The sequence below is a fragment of the Neopsephotus bourkii genome, unplaced genomic scaffold (genome assembly GCF_033783945.1).
Source record: "Neopsephotus bourkii isolate Nb327-2 ecotype Australia unplaced genomic scaffold, CSIRO-AGI_Nbou_v1 NB_245, whole genome shotgun sequence".
Taxonomy (NCBI): Eukaryota; Metazoa; Chordata; class Aves; order Psittaciformes; family Psittacidae; genus Neopsephotus; species Neopsephotus bourkii.
In genome coordinates this window covers 234,576-248,533 of record NW_026900755.1, presented here as the reverse complement: position 1 = coordinate 248,533, position 13,958 = coordinate 234,576, and the positions used below count along the sequence as shown (strand labels likewise).

Sequence of the window (13,958 nt, the reverse complement as noted above, 5' to 3'; positions counted from 1 at the left end):
CAGCCCACCTCACAAGCGTGTCAAGATCCCTCTGGATGGCATTCCTTCCCTCCAGTGTATCAACCAAACCACACAGCTTGGTGTCATCAGCAAACTTGCTGAGGGTGCACTCAATCCCACTGTCCATGTCACCAACAAAGATGTTGAACAAGACCGGTCCCAACACCAATCCCTGAGGGACACCACTCGTTACTGGTCTCCAGCTGGACATTGAGCCATTGACCACAACTCTTTGTGTGCGGCCATCCAGCCAGTTCTTTATCCACCGAGTGGTCCACCTATCAAATTGATGTTTCTCCAATTTAGAGACAAGGATGTCGTGTGGGACAGTGTCAAACGCATTGCACAAGTCCAGGTAGATGACATCAACTGCTCTACCCTTGTCCATCAGTTCTGTAGCCACCAAAGAAGGCCACCAAATTGATCAGGCAGGATATATAATTCTAGCTATTTCTGTAGGGAACCCCGCTTTAGGTAAATAACCATGAAATCAGTGCATTCACTAACTGCTAACATATCCAAAATGTAAAGATTCTTGTAACTGAATTTAATTTCTTGTTCGTTTTGTATTAGAGCTCTCCGGTGGCATTCCTGTGCTGAAGATGAGCCATGGCTCAGATTTTCTGATGCTGCAGTTTCCAAGTCACCTGAATGTAGCAGACAAAAAGTGGCATCAACTGGAAGTCAAAACTAGTGGTCAGGTCAGCTATTTGATTCCCACTCCCCACCTCCCCCTCTACCTGCATCAGGATGTTTGTATTTTCAATAGCATTTATTTCCTTGTGCAAAAACAGAATTATAGAAAAAACAGTCTGTGTAATTATGTGTTTTATTCTGTGCTTGTAGATTTGATGAATAATACAAGCACTGGGAAGACAGCATTGTCAGTTCCAAATCTGCCAGTGTTGTAATCCATATTTTGGGATCAGAGGAATCTTTTTCCTGTTTTCTAAGCTTTGCAGCACATGTGGAATGTGCATAAAGGCTTAGTTGTAATTTACACGATGTATACATTCAGACAACGAAATTGTTACCTATGCAGAAAAAGCAGATAATTGTTTATTTGCAAATGCAATTACAGTTTTTGTGCAAGTGGTTGAACTACTCAGAAGCATAAATTGAATGCAGAATTAAGTGCCTTCTTTTGTTAAATCGTTCCATTTTGGCTTTACTGGTTATTGCAAGGTGGAAAAGAGAACAGAAAAAAGCTCCAACCTGTTTTGCTTGATGGTGTGCAAAAAGAAAAAGAAGAATTTTTAAATTATTTTTATATAATACACTTATTGAATTTTACAGAAACTCTTAATTCGGTAATCCCATGTTTTGGTGCAGAATGTTCGATTCATTTTGGATCACTGCAGTGCAGCTGTTGTTTCGGAGATCGAAGGGGTAGGCAGATGGCTTTCCACTGAAGATCGTACAAACTGTGAAGTCTTTGGGTCTGTTCCAGGAAGAGAAAGGTACATTTCTGGAAACTAACTGAAAGACAGTTTATTCTAAGGCCTTTGAACATTTTACCTATCAAATTGAAGCCAAGTTATTAATGACTAGGAGCACTGAAAACATTTCCTTTTCTGGGTCAAGTCTGGACCTTAGAGCACTAATCAGATTTTAAGGAACCTGGGTAGTGATGCAATGCTAAATGACAATCCCAGAACACTATGTGGCTAATATTGGAGCTTTTGTGGGTACCCTGTGCCATCTTGTTCCCACAGGATTTCTCACTTTATTTGGGCCTCAGGTGGAGTCCTGGGTCCAGTTTGTGTACCTCAGTGCAGGATGGCTGTGTACCAGCTGGACTTAGTCCAGAGAGCAATGATGGTAGTCAGCTTGTCTTGAGAATAAGACTTATCAAGAATGAAAGAATTGAGGTCACTTAACAGCAAGAAGGGAAAACTGAGGAGAGATACGATAAATGCTACAAAGAAGATTTAGATGATCTCTTCTGTACAGGGCATTGAGTTATGGCAAGGAATATTTAGGTTATATTTTAGGAAACCTTTGTACTAGTAAAGATACTTGAGCTGTGAAATAGATAGCCCCAGAAAGTGTGCTGATTACCACTGGGATTAAGCCTTGTCATCAGATGCGTGGAGCCTTCCTGGTCATGAAAGGAGCACACAAAAAAGGGAAAAATACAAGAACAAATGAAAACAAAAGATGGAGTTGATAACTCAGGCAAAAAAAACCTTTGTGAGGACTAAAATAAATGGAGTCAGAGAGATGACTGGGAGATGCTGCAGACCCTGGACATGTGTAGCGTCCCTTTTAGACCATGGTGGCCCAACTTTTAGATTTCTGGCCTTTATCTGGGCTTTGTCATGCACAAAACAATTTTTTATTTTATTATTCCTGTAGTATAGGATGAATGTGCATGCAAAGGAGCACTTGAAGGAGAATATGGTGTCTGGAATATCACAGCTGTTCCTGACTTGAACACAAATTGTTCAGTTGTTCAGTTGTTGCCTGAATTGTAATAGTTAAAACCCCACAGACTTCACTGTCATGTCTAAAAAAACCTTTATCTTCCCCTTTATTTTAAAGGGCCAGCTACTGCTCACTGGCTGATGGTATTTCAGAGAAAGAAGATAAAATAGTTGCGTTATTTTGTTATTTTATAAAGCCTTTATTGTTTGGAAATGCAGAATAGATGTTCCTTATGCCATAATGCCATAATGTTTGAAGATAAATTCAAATCTATTATTCATATAATTTTTAAAGGTATTTGCATGTGAACCACGTTCTACAGCTGGGTGGTGTAAAGGAATCGTTGCCATATTCCTACCCACAGCTGCGACACAAACACTTTTCTGGTTGTTTGCGCAATTTCATCTTGGATACTCAGGTACGAGAATAGAAACATTTTGCTTTAGCGAAGGACTAAACTTGAGGCATCTGTGTCATACCTGAAACTTTTGCTTCCATTCACCTATTCAATGCCTGTGTGCATCAATGTAAAATACAAGAAAATTCTGGATTTTTTGTGTCATATTAGAGTAACTACCTTGAAAAAATATTTTTCAGTTATAAACACGTATCTGTGATCCAAAAACAGTGCTTTTGTTTATCCGCTACTACATGCAGCTGTCTTCCAAGCTTCTTTGCACATTCAGGGAACTTGTGAATGGCAATTGTATAATGGTATATTTACACCAGCTGTCTGCTTTGTTAGAAAGTATTAGGGTTTTTTTGGTTTCATAGACAGTTGAGTTTATTCAAAGGCAAAATGTGGTCTTGATAAAATAAGTTGAAATCTGAATATCAAAAAGCAAACTTGGCATCTTAAGCAGTACAGATGAAGAACAGACTGTTACTTGGTAAGCTCTTTTTGTTTAAAAATGAAGTGTGTTTCTTAAATAATATTTTGGTGTTGTATGATTTTCTCTTAAAGGTATATGACCTTCAGTCTCCTGCAGAGTCCCTGAATAGCTTCCCTGGCTGCACGCTTACAGATGGGAGCTGTGAGACCATGGGGTCTTCTTCCTGTGGTGTTCATGGGAGGTGTCTTGGAGACTGGGGCTCATTTGCTTGTCACTGTTTGCCTGGTTACTACGGCTATCGATGTGATAAAGGTGAAGTCTTCTTCTGTTACGTTATTGATAGGCTGGTAAATTTTACAATACAGAAAACTTAGAATGTTTCCAGGTAGCGATTGCTGAGGTAGCTTGTGATGTTTACACTGTGTAAAGCCATGTTCCAGTGTAGTTGCCTGCCGTTTTTAACAGTTTCCTTTCTAACTCCCTTTGAGAAATTCTCTCCAGTATCAGACCAGTTCTTTAGTCCTGAGGGTGTCTGTGCAGTAACTATACAATGGAGATTGCATCACAAAAGAATTCTGAAAAAAATTATTTGTTTTCATGAAAATCTTTAGAATTTGCATTTGTTTATACTTTCAGAAATATCTAATAACCTAAAACTTAAATGTGAGTATGCCACTACCCCTTAGTGTGCAGAATTGGAACTATGCAACTGGAATTAGAAATTACAGCTCTTTTGGTGTCTGGAAGAGACTGCTGGCAGAAGGATGTGTGGTTTTAGTATTGTAGGATCTTACCTTTGGCCCTTATGGAGCCAGAATTTGTGGCAAAAATACAACTGTTAAATACCAGGTTGCAAAAATTGGTTGTGGTACTTAATACTTTGCAGTCTATTCTTTTGTCTTGGTCAGAGCTTCTGTCTTCCTGCTGTCATCCCGAGTGAGCACTGTAAGGAGGAGCATCAGCAGGATCAGTTCAGGAGGGAGATCACCTCTTTAGAGAGGAGGATTAAGTGGGAGAGTGACTGTTGTGGAAATAGATAAACGGACATATCCTGAAAGAAAACTTAGTTTCATGGATCCATGCTGTGCATTACAATTTTTTCTTTTCCTTTCAAATCTTACTATGAAAATAATGTAAACATTAATATTTTCTTCTCCTCACAAAACGGTTTAAAGGTCTTTGTCCTGTATTTCTAGTTGCCAAGGAATATACATTTGGGCCAGGAAGTCACATTCGCTATCGGCTTCCCATCAGTGTGCCTGCCCGGAGGACACTGTTTGAAGCCATGATTAGGACACGGCAGCCTGATGGTGTCATCACAAGCATGTTGTCTCGAAATAAGGATGAGTACATCACCCTGCAGGTGAGCAAGGTCTTCCAGACAGTGATACCGTAAAGTTAAATCAATGCTTGTGAATAGTTAGCCCAGAAAAACATTAGCTCAAGTTGGAAGTAAAACTAAAAACCTCATGCTAAGCAAAAAAAATTGGAATTCATTTTATGGACACTTACAGACCTGAATCTCCACTTAAGATGTTGACCACACACCCATGGTATCCCATTGGATTTCAAAGGAATTTATTGCCAGTTACGGTGAAGTACAGTTTGCTACCCTGGTGTTCTCTTCAACCAAGGTCACAAGTGGCTGATTCTGCATAGTTTAGACTCTGCCAAAAAGGTGCTTGTAGCAGTTCTAGTGATGTCAGACTCTCAACATGACACCCTTTCCATGTTACACACATCACTGAATGAGTCACCTCTTCAGCTAAGTTGGTTTGAGCTGTCAGTGTATAGGTGATACACCAGATTCTCAACCATTTGAAGAACCCTAAAAATTGGTTCAATAGAGATGCAGGGTAAAATTACTCCAAGTGAATTCCATACTAGTGTGGGTACACCTCTACCAGTATTTAGGTTGTCCAGCAGCACACTATATGTATATTATCCTCTGTGTGCACCGTCAACATACCCTAAATTTAAACAAATTGATTGAAGTTACAGGTCAATATGAAATATCAGGTGATGACTTTTCTTTCTTACTACTTTGTTAATTATCCACAAGGTTGTTCAGGGATTATTAGTGGTCTCATATAATCTGGGTGATGGAGACTATTCTGTAAGCCTTCCCTCCTACCACATTGATAATGGTGAATGGCATCATATCACACTGGAGAGAAATGAAAATGAATTTACTCTTCGCCTTTATGAAGGAGGTGGGAAGAGAGAAATTCGGAAAGCAGCAGGAATGTACAAAGAGATTGTGATTGACCCCAGCAGCTTGGTCCTTGGAAACACCCACCTGTTCAATGAAAACAGGAGTTTTCAAGGTGAGGAATTCTTGACCTTCCTATTCAGAGTATGCACTGTAAAAAAAGGTTTATTGGTACTACGTGGGCATGTTGTGAGAAGGTTTTCTGTTTATGTAGAGGCCAAAGTAAACAGATTTCTTGCATGAAACTTTGCAAAAGGGAGACATAAACTTTGCTGACTATGAGAAAAATACATCAGGGAATTATGTGCAAATACTGGACTTGGAAATAAGATGGTAGCCTCTCCACATGCCTGTACGTAGAGTATTTGTAGCTGAAGGTCTGCAAGCTTCTCCCAGGTATTCTGTGAGTGGCTCACTGTGTTAGACATGCAGAATTGGTGCATTGTATAGTGCTATCCAGGCCATTGGACAGCTGTCCTTCTCTACCAAATACAGCTGTCCCTGTGCTGGAAGGAGTATTTTTATAGGTGCACTGAATAGCAGAGGACAGATTGGTTTATTACCTTGATGCATTATTCTTTGTTTACCGGATTTTACCATCACTAAGTTGAGGCATTAACTACAATTAGAAATAGTTTATTGAATTAGAGCTAAGAATTCAGATTTTTGGCAACTGAGTGGACGAAGTCGTGATGTCTGTTAAAAAGCAAATCAGTTTTAAGCCTGGAAATTGAGTGGTTACACAAGGAGAAATATAGAGAAATATAAGATTAAGACACCCGTAACAGCTTTTTACGCTGTCCTCAGTTGGAAGCTTCTCTTTCCCTAAAATCACAATATAAATAACGCCTGGTTACGCAGCACGTCTTTTGTACTGACAAGAAAGACACATACCATTACTTGGTTCCTTCCTGTTATCTCTCCCCCATGCTCTTCACCTCTTTAACCAGATTATAGTAAATCTATTTGAAACAAGGTAGTAATGTTTTCACCAGGTAAAAGTATTCCAGTTGATAGCAAAAGGGGGGGGAGAAAACATATAAAATGTATATGCATCAAATAGAATAACAACATATATATTTTGCAATTACAATATAAATGTATCACAGATTATTTAGAAAAAGATTGTTTTCTCTTGTTTCACTAAAAGTATTCCAATAACTAAAGTTTACACTGAGAATGAGGGACCACGTTTTGAATTTTTCTTATGGGAGTGATAGCATTTGTTTTTAAGTAAATAAAGAAGTCAGAAGGTTACATGATCATAATTTTAACTAGAACAATTAATATGGCACTTAAGCAGCTGGAATTCTGAGGTCTTTGAAGTTATAAAATATACTTAAATTCATAAAGATACGTGCTTTTGTGCTGAGGCATCTTGTACATACAAAATTACATGAAAACAGTGAAGGAGTACGTGTCTTGAACCGAGCAGACAGGGGCCTGCAGCAGCACTCAGTTCTTGTGGAAAACACTGGGAATTTTGGTCAAAACTTTTAACATTCAGTCAAAATCTTACTTGGAGCAATGCTATGAAAGTTTAGGTAAATTCAGTTCCTTTGTTAGACATAAACTGGCAAATCTTACAGCTGCTTCAGATCATTCTTGCAGAATGGCTTTTAAAACAATTTCTTTGTGCCTTGCCTCAGGATGTATGAAGGATGTCAGATTTAATAACTACAGAATCCCTCTGGACACTCACGTGAAGAAGCTGGTGTCAGTATTAAGTGCCCAAGGCGTCAAAGAAGGCTGTTCTTCAGATGCTTGTAGGAATAACCCTTGTAACCAGGAATTTATTTGTATTGATTTGTGGATGATGCATGAATGCAGGTAATTGGTGCACAAAACACAGGTAGTAAAAACATCAGGACCTCCAGCTGCAGGTGGGAAAGGGTGGATGCTAAAGAAGTGTGCAACTGGAAGGCTGCCACTGGGAATCTCATCACCTCAGCAGAACCAGTGAAACACTAAGCTACATGCCTGCACAGGCGCCATGCTACTCAGAGAGCACTCTCCTTTTAGGAAGTACCCTTAGCTGATGTAAATCTGCGTTACCTCCACTGGTTCTGAAACGATTTCAGCTGCCTCTCTTAATGGAGAATGTTGGAAGAATAGCAGCAAGTCCAGAATGTTTATAAACCCTGTAAACCCTGACAACCAAGAAGAAAAGGTTTGTTACCTGGAGCAGAGCACGACCAAGGCTAGTTGTCTTGTGGAGCTCATGCTGTGCAATGCAGATGTGCTTTCTTTTTTAGTGTCCCACTCCTAACACTGTCTTAAACTCTGACCTCTGACCCCTCACTGGCCACTTAAGTTGCATCAGAAGCATTGCATCATTAAGCTCAGAGTTCTTGTGTGTGTCTGCGGCTGGGGTTAGAACCGTGCTAATTCAGGCTAGTTGTACTGTGAAAACGTACATGTGAAGCATTAATGAGTCCACTGTCCACAGTATCAGGAGTTGTCTTGAGGTGTAATTTTGTTCTGGGAATTCACTGTGATGGAAACACAAAGAACATGGCATAGCCCATCCTGTTGAGACAGAGCTGCAGACCCTAATGCAGGTATTTTTCACATGGGTAATCTGGTAGAAGCCAGTGAAACTGTCTGAGTTTAGAAAACCTGAGGGTTTAAAGTTGTGTAAGCCATTGTTGTGTGAGTGCTTTAGAAATACTGCAGACCTGTAATTAGATTCTAAGTAACTTCATTCTAGTAGCTACTTCAGAAACTGTATAATCAAATTCTGTTTTAAATCTTAAATGCTGTCTTTAATGCCTACTTTTCTACAAGTTTAATGGTTTCATCTTGCCTTCGTCTTTTTAGTTGCCCTCCAGGATACATGATTGTGGAGAATGCCACTGGTAGACAATGCGTCCACACTGCATGTGCTAAAAGACCCTGTAACTACGGCACCTGCATCTCACAGTCACCAACTGAGTTCCAGTGCCGCTGCCCTGATGGCTATACTGGACGTAACTGTGAAATCACACTGGCCGTCTTTCACAAGGATACAGGCCTGAGCTTTAGATCCATGTTTGCCATCTGCATTTGCTTTTTGGCTCTGTTAGGTAGTTATGGCAACTACGTCTTGCATTACCTATGGTGAACTCATTTGTCCATCTTGTCCTGAATAGTCTTCATCTTACTCTTCTGCTGAAAAACTCAGTTTCCCACTGGAGACTTGACTCTGCCTTCATTTCTTTGCCATGCTTTCAGCTCCATCAGTAGTAGCTTGTTTTTCATCTTGGTGTGCATATCTTGCTAAGTGAACCAACATTTGTGAGCTATGGGAAGCTTTGCAGTTTTATTTTCTGCATGATTTTACTGTATTGTTAAGGAAGTGTTCAGATGCCTGATTGGAAGCAAATGTAATTGAAAAGCAAGGGTGAAAATTGCTACCAGATAAGCTTTGTTTAAAAGACTACTGAGCATTAAACAGATCTGTCAGTCTAGGGGAAATACTGTACTAGGAGTACACTTTGTCAGAGAATAGCAGTCTCTTGCATCTTAACCAGTAGTGTCACAACTAACAAGCAGCTGCTTTTTGCTTCCTCAACTATTTTCAGATCTCAGAAAGAAGAGGAAGGACAAGGATCTCACTAGTGAGGAAGGATCACACCTTTGAGTCCTTCTTGTTAATCAAATTCCATGAAAGTTTGCCTGAAAGATTTCTCTCTTGGCTTTTGCAGTGTTAACTAAGTTTCATTCAGAAGCTGTAGTAAGAATATGGAAATGTATGTGGATTTTAAATCCATTTAGCTACCTGCGATACCATCATTGTCCTCAGCTCTGCTAGACACCATGTTTGCCATACAAATACAAACAGCAAATGACACAGGAAGCCAAATGCTTTCAGAGTTTTCAGAATCCCAGGTAGCTGAGGCTGATAATAGATTGTTATGTTACAGGAGGGATTCTTTTGCTGTTTTGGAGCAGTTTTATTGTGAGCTGACTTGTGTTGCTGCCTGTGCTTGGCTGGAATTGACTGAAAAAGCAAGAATATCTTTGACCTAATAATCCTAATCTTTCAGTTCTAAATTATAAGTAAGAATCAGTTGTTTTTAACCAAGCGATGTGCATTGTTGTAGACATTTTAGTAGATGGGGTTAACAGTGGTATTATCACACAACTGTAACTTCCATTAGGACAACTTTAATAAAATTTATTGTTCTCAAGATTTCAGGTGCCCTTTCTCTTTCACAGCTTCTAGAAAACAGTAATACACTGAAAAGTGATTGATCCAATTTCACTTACAAATTTATGTTTCCAATAGAAGGGGGCCTACAAGAAATCTGGAGGGGGACTTTCTACGAAGGGTCTGTAGTGACAGAACAAGGGGGAATGGCTTTAAACTTGACAGAGGGAAGATTGAGATGAGATACAAGGAAGAAAATCTTCCCTGTGAGGGTGGTGAGGCCCTGGCACAGGTTGGCCAGAGAAGCTATGGCTGCCCCATCCCTGGCAGTGTTCAAGGCCAGGTTGGACAGGGCTTGCAGCAACCTGGTCTAGTGGAAGGTGTCCCTGCCCGTGGAACGTGTCCCTGCCCATGGCAGGGGGTTGGAACTGGATGAGCTTTAAGAGCCCTTCCAATCCAAACCAGTATGGGATTCTGTGATTAAAAATCAGCTCAGCTAAAAAATGACTGCCAGACAGTTACCATGTGTGTGAGCATCTGTGTGATGCATTGAGGGGGCAGGGAGGAACAGATAAACACACATCTCAAATGCACTGATTTGTCTTGAAGGGTGTAGCCACACAGCACAGTGCAGGGTACAGCCCTCTGTGAACACTTGTCTCAGTTCCAAGGTCATCCAGATGCTGCTCCACAGAATGCACTCAACTGCCATGTAGGTATTCTGTAAGAGCTTCTAGTGTTGTTAATTCACTGCATCCTTAGTTTATGATGTCCAATGGTTTGAGGTATTACTATGAGCTTTTATCGGTATTTATAGGGTTGGTAATACAGTGGTACGCAAAATGTATCAAAGTAATTTTATCTTTTGTCTCATGTCATCTTGTGCTTCGTTTCTGTGTAATTGCATCTGTTACTGACCACACATTGTTACTGAAGTGCTACCCTTTACAAAGCTTAACTCAAGGCATTATATAGGTCTCTGAACACCACTTGGGTCATTCAGTTACTTAACAGCTTCAGAGTTGTACTTTAAAGGATATTTTAAGGTTCGTTTTGAAGGCCTGTTCTTCTATCTTTGATGTTCACTTGTAACTACATTGACGAGTACAAGAATCAAGCATTTGCTGAGAAACACAAAACCAGACCTTGCTGTGACTGGACTGCAGCCAGTGCTGCAGCGCTTACGCTCTAGGCCAGGCTGCAGCTCTTGTGCATGTACAGATTTTATCTGTTTCTGAATGATGTTCTCTTCTCTTCCTGTGTGTTCACACAGCTCTTCTTGGTGCTGGATTCTTGTGGGCTCACTGGAAGGCTCGCAAAGGTGTGAAGGGAGTAGTTTACCACATATCTGCCCAGCGTGAGGATCTGGAGGACATCAGAGAAAATATCCTCAATTACAATGAAGAAAGGGGTGGGGAGCAAGACGAGGTAAGGATCATTGTGTTATGAGGGGGTCACAGGGCTAATGAAAATGTGTTTATGCTTTTCCTTTATAACTGAAGACCGTAGGCTTTGCTCTGCCAGTTCATTACTGCAGTTGGTGGTTAATTACTGGCAAGGTTGAGTACACAAGGGTGCACATTTCTTAAGCAGAGATAAGTGCCTATCAAGTTTTGTCTTAAAGCAAATGATCCTATGTGCATATTTAAAAATCCTTGTAGGGTGAGTTTAGTGAGCTAGTAAAGAGCTCACAGCTGATGGCATTGGTTTTGTGGCTCGGAACATGCATGTTCTTGGTGGCGGTTACTGGTGTAGCACTGAGGGCTTGGAAGAGCCTGGCTTGAGATGTTCTTCATGGACAGGCTCTTTCTTGGCAGAGAAAGGGGGACTGTTCTTGACAGCAGTTGCTCAGACTTGACGTGTTAAGGAAGCAGGGTGCGACACCGATTCCTTTTCAGCCCTAGAGCACATGGTGGTTGTGGAAGATCCTTTCTGCATTTTTTTCTGTTCTGGAGTGAAGCACATGAGTGAACACAAGCTGTGTTTATACTGTCAGTATAAACAGTTCCTGGTTGCAGGTAGGATTTTGTTTGTTTTTATCTTGGAGCAGTTCTTTGTCTCCGATTGAAATTCAGCAAAGCTCACCAAAATTACCAAGGATCGTCTCTTATAAAATGGGTATGTGGAGTTTAACTTGTGAGAGAATAAATGTAAGCTTTTGGAAAGTGCTGATTTGACAGTTCTGTCATTGATGGCTACTAGTCAGATAAACAGTGTGAGCAGTACAGATAATTATGTGTTTGCTCAAATCAGTTCTGTCTCTCATAGTCTGCCAGGGTTGTTCTTTGGACTGTAAATACGTCCAGAGGGACAACCTTTGGTCGTAGGACAATGCTTCTTTTCTTCCTTCCAGCTGGCATAAAGATTCCAGTCTTTGCAACTGACACACATGGTATTGGTGCCTTCACTGCCAGAAGCTGCACCTCAGGAACAGTGGCACAGTTACCAGGCAGCATTAACAGCATTCACTGCTTCTGCACTAGAAGGGAATAGTTTATTTTGTAACAGGTAGTTACTCAGACTTTACAGTCATGCCACTTCTGTGTGACAAAACCGGCCATTATTCCACAGATTGATAACATTTTAACAGAAATCACTGTAGATGGTTGAACTACTGATGAAGGATTTCTTCGAACATGTGGTTTGTGAACATCCTTTCTCACTTTTGTTGCCAGACTTAGTATCAGGTTTTAATGGTGATAAAATATTAAGATCTGAATTTGAGAAAAGAAATTGGAGGATTTCTGTCATTTTTGTTTCACTTCTAATAGGTTCAAATTCATGTTTAATTTCTTTACTGTTGTAGTATAGCTGCATGGGTGTTCCTCAAGCATTGTGGCTTAGGCTTGTTGTAGGTGGCAGTTGAATGAACAAAGCCATGTATTCACATTCTCATGTATTCACACCAGATGGACTGCCTCGGGATTGTTCCTTCTTTGTTTCCACTAGAACATGAAATTTTGGGACCTACAGAGAATATTGATTTAACGTGAGTGCTTTCTCACTCCAGGCTGCATACAACGTGGCAGAGCTGCAGGTGTCTGTTCAAACCAGTGCTGCTTGTTCCCTCTGCAAGAAGAAAGAACAACCAACAAGACTGAACTGTCCCCTCAGTGACACGTCCCCAGGCACACAGGAGCAGACCAGGTCCCCTGTGACTTTAGGAGCGTTCTGCACTAGTGCGGACTTCAGTCAGTACTTGTCAGATGCTGTCCGAGGTGCTGACTATAGTCCGCAGGCGGTACCGCACCCACACACTGAGGGTGTTCTGCATGGAAGGAGCAGGCTTGGTGGACAGCAGCCTGAGCACCCTGAGCTCGTCTGGACTGGAGGAGGACCTTGTGTATGATGACATTAAAGAGTGGGGACTGAAGTTTCTCAAAATGAGTGAACTGCACTCGCACACAGATGTAGAAGAGCTGTAGTTTGCCAAGTCGACTGTTTTCAAAGCAAGGGTGAAGGATGGTTTCTCATGCTCCTGCTGTGTCCTACCCCAGCCTCTTCCCATTTCTTCCCCTATTGTGGTAGGTGGTCAGACTCCCGTTAGCGAGCCACACTTTGAATCTGATTGAACAATATAGTAGCAGGAGCTAACTGTGGGACATTGTGGTCATTTGTGTTTGGGGATATAAAATTACTGGAAGGGGATACTTAGTTATTTACATACAGGGTTTAACAAATAGAATTCTTTGTCACTAAAGGTAATAAAGGACTCTTTGATAGGTACTATGTATGTGCACTAAGATGGTGCTCAAAGCATGAAGAAAGCACACGGTGTGTCCAGTTTTCAGTAGGAGGTTTATCAGTTGGAGTTAAAAAAGCACGTTGTCATGTTCTTGTGGAAACCAGGTCCGTGTTGTGTTACAGCCATCCTGTTTCCCTGACTAAGCCTCAGTTGCTGCACTTGCTTACTGAACCCACTGCAGACTCGGGTCTGTGGATCCAGGTAAAGGAACGAAGCAGCATGAAAGGTCATCTTCAGCTTCAGTTACCTTAATGAAATCCCTTCATGCTGTTGTTCAAATGCAGAATCTGAATTTAGGCGCAACACATCAGTCCACTGCTTGCAGCTAAATATTGGTCTGAATTAAAAGGCCAGGATTTCTAAGATACCAGCCCCAAAGCTGTCTGAACTGTGCTGTCTGCTACTAACTACACTGTAATCTCTCATTCCTAATGGGCTATTAAACTGAGCCGAAACTAAGGACCAGCCTGAACCTCATCATTTGCATGTACATTCCTGTCTCTTGATTCTGCTAAACTTCCTTTAACAGAAACATTGCAAGAATTAGGGCTGAGGGGCTGCAGACTGACTGCTCTAATAGAAGCACTGACCCACTATAACTGTAGCCAA

The 13,958-nt window shown here is 41.0% G+C and overlaps 1 protein-coding gene across 1 annotated transcript in view; it reads left to right on the top strand.

Annotated features, from left to right (window-relative positions):
• Positions 1-13,728, top strand: part of LOC133208185 (neural-cadherin-like) — a 64,357-nt gene extending 50,629 nt beyond the window's left edge. The window contains 11 exon segments of the mRNA XM_061345887.1: positions 574-701; positions 1,333-1,460; positions 2,722-2,845; positions 3,392-3,572; positions 4,457-4,623; positions 5,323-5,587; positions 7,122-7,302; positions 8,293-8,537; positions 10,878-11,032; positions 12,615-12,854; positions 12,856-13,728. Of these exon segments, the coding sequence (XP_061201871.1) occupies positions 574-701; positions 1,333-1,460; positions 2,722-2,845; positions 3,392-3,572; positions 4,457-4,623; positions 5,323-5,587; positions 7,122-7,302; positions 8,293-8,537; positions 10,878-11,032; positions 12,615-12,854; positions 12,856-13,029 (1,988 nt within the window). The 3' untranslated portion in view covers positions 13,030-13,728.
• The last annotated feature ends 230 nt before the right edge of the window (positions 13,729-13,958 follow it).